Source organism: Mya arenaria, chromosome 12 (assembly GCF_026914265.1).
Source record: "Mya arenaria isolate MELC-2E11 chromosome 12, ASM2691426v1".
Taxonomy (NCBI): domain Eukaryota; kingdom Metazoa; phylum Mollusca; class Bivalvia; order Myida; family Myidae; genus Mya; species Mya arenaria.
The window spans coordinates 15,039,351-15,047,566 of NC_069133.1; the positions used below are offsets into that span (position 1 = coordinate 15,039,351).

General features: G+C 35.4%; 1 protein-coding gene across 1 annotated transcript; it reads left to right on the forward strand.

The window, feature by feature from the left end:
- Positions 1-4,904: 4,904 nt before the first annotated feature.
- On the forward strand, positions 4,905-7,719 carry LOC128211795 (acanthoscurrin-2-like). Its single transcript, XM_052916865.1, has 2 exons — positions 4,905-4,979; positions 6,795-7,719. Exon 2 carries the CDS (start codon positions 6,800-6,802, stop codon positions 7,493-7,495), a length of 696 nt encoding a protein of 231 aa, XP_052772825.1. The 5' UTR covers positions 4,905-4,979; positions 6,795-6,799; the 3' UTR covers positions 7,496-7,719.
- Positions 7,720-8,216: the final 497 nt, after the last annotated feature.

The following is an 8,216-nucleotide window of genomic DNA, read 5'->3' on the forward strand; positions in this document are numbered from 1 at the left end:
TGAATCAAAAGCCTGGCAGCAAAACAAATATAATTAATTTTTCACAATACATCAGTAATTATCAATTTAGGTTAACATCAAGTGTAATTTTCGATATGTGGTATATCATGTATGTGAGGATAAACAAGCTATCCGGGCAGTCCAAACCGTGAGGTTTCCCATGATATTAATTTTTGAAGACAATTGTGCAATCGTAAAACATTACAAGTGGTGTGAACATGTGAACTTATAAATCCTGAAACAAACACACACCTAAACCTTGTAAGTATTCCAGAATTCAACAGTCACCTTTAGAACATTTAAATATTTTGAACATATGACAGGTTAAAGAACAATTGTTTACATTGTTGTTATCATGACTTAATATTATTAGAAATAAACAGTAGCATGAACGTTAGGAGAACCAGTCCAAACGCGCCAGAATTTTCCTTGAAACTAAATGCCTTATGACACCTGTGCAATTTTGAAGCATTACGAGCTGTAACATCTGAACCGAATCAACCACAGAGTCACGCTCTTAAAACACGATTGGCAAGCATTATGCTACATGCAAATTATAAGATCACTTCTAAACACGATTTGATCGATAATCAATGAATACCTGTGCTATATCATCATTTATGTCAAAATTAATTCGTTCCAGTCTGTGAGTTTGTGCAAAAACCGGCCCGTTAAAAGTATGCGCTATCTATCTGCTTGTGTTCAAACAGTCTGTTTATCAGCCCATTGTTGAATCACTTAACGTCGTCCGTCATTTTGTGTCCCGCCGCTTTCATCTGTTTTTGCCTTTTCACGATGCGCATTTGAACACTATTGTTTATAGTTTTAATGATTGCAGGCCTCGACCCAATCCCTCTCGTCGTCATTTTGACATGTGTAATGGAAAGTCAAGAGTGATCATACAATGTATGGATACATATATTGATCATATGCTTTCCGGTTGATCATATCAGTCACTGTTTCAAAGAGTGAAAATATCTGATTTTTACTGTTATACATTCCACATAAAACGGCAGCGTGCACGGAGCTTGGGCACACTTACAACGACATCATCTCCGAAATGACGTTACGTGCGCATACGAATGTTCGCAGTTTTTTTCTAAAATAGTGTAATTAAATGAATTTTTACTACGATTTAGGCAAACAATAAAAAGAAAAGAAATGTTTGTTTTAGTGTAAGATAACAATATATTTAACAATATTTCACCTGAACACCAAAAGTGATTTGCCAGGAATGCCACCTCCACATAACTTGCCATGTGAATGGAAAACGTCATTAAAGGTCCGTGTGCACTCCAAACCCCTTGACAAACTCAGTTACTGTATCAAACCATTTTAACTGGAAAGTGGTGAAGCTTAAAATAAACTTGTTGACAACCAAACACACCTTCAGCCAAACACATCATGCTTATGAATCAATGTCTAATAACTAGATCCTTAGCCTTGAGGCTTCATTGTTAAACAGTTGGCCCTGATATCACAAAAGTACTTAAGTCATTTGCCAAGATCCATTTTAAAAAATGGTGAACTAATTGTTACGCCTTGTTTTGTTACGCTGTAAAGTTCAATGCAAAAACTATTAAATGAAACGGTTTTCAGTGTATAATTACTTTATTTGAGCGTTTACTAGAGTTTAATAGGCTTTGATTAGCGTAATGTATCAATGCTGTGGTTATTGTTTTAGCGGTATATGCTGGCCGCAAGTATCAATCAAATGACAAGTGAAATTTCCGTAAAGCTTGTTTGAAGATGTGATAAGCCATGCGTGATTAAATTAAACGATTAAGGCCATAACTTGCAATTCAAATATGTGCATTTTACGTTAAATCATAAAATCATGCATGTTATTGAAGTGAAGAAAGTAAGACAATAATTCCTTTGACGTCATTTAAACATGGTTTATATTGATCGCGGTTAGAATTATACACACAATGTCACTAGCCAAAGCGATAGTCAGCGATTGTCATCGATCATATTCACGTCACTTGGCTGTTTAAGCCCCTAGATAACGGACAATTATGGTGGATTATTTCTTAAAGTTCGTGCTTTCGGTGCTTTCTTTCACCGTCGTTCAAGCATTTTACCTTGTCGGCCCCGCAACAAGGTGTATTTTCACATTGCGTCATTTGTTGCATTTTTGCCATTTCGCCGTAGACCAAATATCCCAGAGGACCGTTAAAATCTAACAGGACATTCCTGATATCAGTCTCCATAGAACTTTGACAAATTAGATGATAATGTATGCTAAACTAAACTGAATGATCAACATGTTTTCGAATGGCATGCTAGTCAGCAAAGAGCTCGATGATTCGCATATGTTATCTTACATGCACGGAAGTTTGCCGAAAATAATATCATATTGTTTTCCTAGGTTGGACCTTCGTCAACAAAACGTACATATTTTCGTCCGTGCATAGAACGATAAGTTCATGATAAACTATATGCACGTAACTTAGTAATCATAAGAACATGTTGTCTTCCATGTATGAAACTTCATTAACGATAAGTGAATGTTACCTTTCATGAATGATACTTCCGTCAACGATAAGTTCATGAAATCGTTCATGCATGAAACGTCATCTTAGATAAGTACATGTTATCTTCGATGCATGAAACTTCGTCTTCGATAAGTGCATGTTATCTTCGATGCATGAAACTTCGTCTAAGATAAGTACATGTTATCTTCGATGCATGAAACTTCGTCTTAGCTAAGTGCATGTTATCTTCGATGCATGAAACGTCGTCTTAGCTAAGTACATGTTATCTTCGATGCATGAAACGTCGTCTTAGCTAAGTACATGCTATCTTCGATGCAAGAAACGTCGTCTTAGCTAAGTACATGTTATCTTCGATGCATGAAACTTCGTCTTAGCTAAGTATATGTTATCTTCGATGCATGAAACTTCGTCAACGATAAGTACTAATTATCTTCCAATCATGAGACTTCGTCAATGATACATTATTACTTCCATTCATGAGACTCCGTCAATGGTAAGTACATGTTTTCGTCCATACAAAAAGCTTTGTCGATGATAAGGTCATGTTACCTTTCATGCATGGATCTTCGTCAACGATAAGTACGTGTTATATTCCATGCATGGAATTAATAGCAAAGTATACAACTATATTAATCTTGTCACATACATACATGCTACGTTTATCTTTGGATGCTTTAATAATAGAACTATTCTGAAGATCTTAGGCCTATATTCAATTTGATATATCTGCATGTATGGACGTGGTGGTGTCTTGATTTTCTTGTACTGCAGATAGTTTTAAAATCCTAATTTTGTTTACAGTATACGATGACATTTAGGTTGTTGACACGCACGTTCGCATTGACATTGACTTTTCAGTACTCACTTTAAATCGGTCCTGAAATCCACTTAGTTGAATGCGGAACATTTACCTGTTTTATGAGATAATTCTACTGATTGTAAAATGAAAAATGTTAAAAATTATTTCAGTTACTTTTAATATTCTCCTTTTATGTATCGTTAATGCTTACCTTCAAATATGTTTAAAAACAGATATAAGTCATATGCATTCTTGTGAATAAATAAATAGTAGTATTTTCAAGACAGATTCTGTAAGGGCGTATTAGCTATTTTTCCAATATAAAGGACAATTTACCGTATTTATGACTTTATAATAATCATTGCATACAAGTAACCATATAATGATATTCGTTGAAACTCTTCAACTAACGATAGCATGAGGCAGAAGGATTATGTCATTGCTATATATAAGACACCAATTAAAATATTTTTCTCTGCATTTTACATATATATGATTATCCCTTTTTGCTTTTCACTTTCAATGAGTCATATTTCGATCAGAAGGAATATACAATAATTCTTACATAAATGTCTTTTTACAAACTTCTTAAAAAGAACTTCAAGGTGAATAAACAAATATAAGAGTGCATTTAAGGACACTATAGGTAACTGTTGAGGACTTGATATATTTCCATTATATTACATCAATTGACTTGGTTTCAAGACACTTTTTTCATTTGATCTTAAGGAATCAAGCACGACTTAAAAGACACAGAATGTGCCAAATATAAACATTACCCGATATAGTTAGTTGCTTCAGGGATAGATCGCATAATAAAATCACCCCAAAAAAACACGTTTTCCTTTATGTAGGTGATAAACGAAATACATTCGTTTGTTCAATAGACAAGTTATAACATTAAAGTCATCAACACATAAATCCGCTCACCTTTTACAACGCTTCAAAGTTGATGTGTTAAAACAAACCGTTCGCTTGTAACAATTATACTAAGTTGGTTTGATAAAACAAACCGTTCTGTTTAATATGATATAAAAACTGTAGTTTAAAGTAAAGGCTCATCGCATAAATCGTATTAACCAAAAACATAACCATCATTAAATGATATAACATAAAAACGATAAAACCACAGTAAATAGGCTTTGAGCAAAAAACAACACTTGTCTTATGCTATTAGATATAGTCGATATTTCGATTAAAGGGACACACACGACCCAGTCTGAAACCTTTTCCGGGTCAAAATGCATTCTTTTCTTGGGTGTTTGGAAAGATAGGTATTCTGGTGGTGTCTTGTTCTGTATCCGCTCACTCTTACTAAAGACATTTTGACCAATAAAATGCTATTGTTTTGTAGTTGAGACCCCTTCATCACCCAACCACAACGCTTTGAATTTATTAATTATTCTAATATTTACATTTCTATATGTTCATTTTCAGATTGGAGTTAGCCCTCAATTAAAGAGCTAAGTCAAAAGAAAAAACACGGTATTTCTACAAATTAACGATTGATGGATGAGGGCCTATTAAAACAAACAACTGGTGATTGATTACGATGCGTCTACGTTCATAGAGGACAATCGTTCCTACCGAGTCCATTAAAGGTCCACGGCATTATATAAGACCTCTACTCAAATTGCAAACATCACAGTGTCTCCTGGTACTACGGTGATACCTGCAAACTTGTAAGTGTTTCGTTTACTGATTAACGGTTCGGTAGTGTTGATGTTAATTGTAATGTTGTCAAATTATTTCATTTTCAAAGTTTTCTCAGACTTATTTGAATTGCAAATATGATGGTGTAATTATGTGCATTTTGAAGGTGTTAAGATAGATTTCATCAGGTGGTATGTTGTAATGTTTGCAGTTTTCAAGTTAATTAAACAACACTCATGTCATAGATACAGGACAAAATTGCATGAAAAAATACGATACAACTAATTGAAACATTACAAACAAATAGGACATAATACAGATATTTATTTATATTTTCTAACTATAATTACGTTATAGGTTATTGAAAATTAATATATAAGTTAAAACAAATGTACATCTATTTGTAGAGGGGAAAATAGTGTAACATTCTTAGACTAAATTTATTAACAAAACAATTTTGTATTATCATTGGGATTGATTTTCTTGCTTTCTTTAAATATCAAAACATTAGGATGTTGGTATGATACTTTTCTCTAAAGATATTTTTTTCTGCATTCTGTAAAAAAAGCTACATACTAGAACATAATGGAATTTATCACCAATACCGGTTTTAGGTTGAACTTATTTTTCCAAGATTAAAGATTTTACGAAATATTTTATTAAATGACGTCATCACGCTCCACTTTACATATTTTTATACTATATTATAAGATTGTACCTAAATCAACAAATCACCCATGGGTTTTATATAAAATAAATGTTTCTTTCCGGTAGCAGTGTTAATTTAGGATAATAAAGAGGAGAGGAACTTATATAAGTTTGCTGAACTTGTTTTCTTATTCCTTGTTCATTATTGTACTTGTACCGAATACAAAAATAACTTTGAACTCAAAACAATATCGAATTATGTAGTATTTTGCATTAATGGTTCTTCTATCTTAACTCGAAATAGCTGTGCATGTGCGGTAGCACCATCGGGGACCGTACTTTACAGTGAACCGGAACAAAGACCCCGCAGTCATAATAAGTCATTTCTTAACTGAAGACAATTTCTTAACATGTTCATAGTCAAATTAAAGGACTATCAGCTTGTTAGTTTTTAAAGCATGTATATTACATAAGAATAATGAATATAATGTATATTAGATAATAGTAAGTCATTATACCATATGATCAGTGAGATACATAACTTATGAAATTAACTTGAGATTAGAAATGACTAAAGATATTTTATGAATGATGGCCCTTTAGTCGATCATATCTAAATGCCACAAAAATGCTATCCATACATAAAGAACTTCATTTGTTTCGATATAAGTCTTAATGCATGATTATGGTAACACTTAATGATGGCAACAATAAGTTTAAACTTTGTTTGATTACGATATTTTACGGGTTTTTTTACAACCACTCATTCGAACAGAATATTGTAAATCTAAACCTTAATTATTATTTTTTAATAGTTCCAACGAGTTCTAGGAAAACAGTAATTTTTCTGACACATTTCTAAATTATTCTTCACAGTTGAGCTCTTGTTTGAACTGTTTACGGTGCTATATCATTTAAACATAAACCATGTTTACATTTTACACTAAATAATTTATTCGATGTGTGTTTACGTAAAACGTGAACAAGTCACTTTAATCCGGAAATGTAATATCTGAAGGGTTTAACATGACCCTTCGTAGTTCGTTAAATTTGCAAATGTTAGCCATAGCGCTTCCTTGTGCCCGTAATTAAAAGCAACAACAAATTTTACAGCCGCACATGGTGAAGTTACTACAGTTATTTCTCCATGAAATATCCTGATTGTAATTATTTACGCATTAAAACTCACTTTTCAGGAACAATGAAGGTCCTTTTCTTTTTTGGAATCTGCCTTGCACTTTCACTCTCTGTATCCTACGGTCATGTACGTGGCGGTTACTATAGTGGTGGATACGGAAGCGGTGGGTACGGTGGCGGTGGATACGGTGGCGGTGGACTAGGTGGAGGATACGGTGGCGGTGGATACGGTGGCGGTGGATACGGTGGCGGTGGATACGGTGGCGGTGGAATTGGTGGCGGTGGATACGGTGGCGGTGGAATCGGAGGAGGATATGGAGGTGGTGGATACGGTGGCATTGGAGGTTACGGAGGCGGTGGATACGGTGGCATTGGAGGATACGGTGGCGGTGGATACGGTGGCGGTCGATACGGTGGCCTTCATGCTGGGTACGGTGGCGGTGGATACGGTGGCGGTGGATACGGTGGCGGTGGATACGGTGGCGGTGGAATCGGTGGCGGTGGAATCGGAGGAGGATATGGAGGCGGTGGATACGGTGGCATTGGAGGTTACGGTGGCGGTGGATACCGTGGCATTGGAGGATACGGTGGCGGTGGATACGGTGGCATTGGAGGTTACGGTGGTGGTGGATACGGTGGCATTGGAGAATACGGTGGCGGTGGATACGGTGGTGGTGGATACGGTGGCATTGGAGGATACGGTGGCGGTGGATACGGTGGAGGTGGATACGGTAAACACGGTGGACACGGTCACTTTTGACATGGCGGAGGATACATGAGCTGATCTTGGACCGGTTCGGCCGGATATGGTGTTTGTTACGGTCGTCATAATCAACATTGTTTCGAAAACATATCTGGAGCGTGTATTTGATTGATGACGATAATTGTTTCAGATAAATTCATTGATCCTTTCTGCTTATAGATCTTAGAATATGTAATAAAATATGTTAACATATGTGAGTTACATAAAACAAAGAACTTAAACTTAACGTTTTATTGTTTATGAATGTCCGCTATATTTTTGTAATTTGGGTAATTTTCTTTCATCATTTCTGATAAAAAATGCTTGCTCGTAATTTTTTTTTAAACAAATTTAATACACACTATGAATCGTCTTGTAGTTTATTTGTGGGTGGGTAACAGTAAACAGCATTGCCTAAAACATCAAACTGCAGTGCAAGACAATATAGAGGTCCTTCCACATTTGGGAACTGCGTTGATGAAGGAATCGCAAAGAGTCACTGTCCTACAGAACATCAGAAATGTTAAATGAATCAATATGGTCGATCGTCCTGCATCACCATCATGATCTAAATGTACTCATTCTGTGTATCTAATGAGATTGAAATAAACATCATGTGTCACTGTTTCAACGAGTTAAAGAATAGTATGACGAGTTAGTTTCACTGTTATATAGACCTACATTCATTTCCAAATCACAGGTAAGCGCGCACAGGCCTGGAACATCATTTCGACGACGT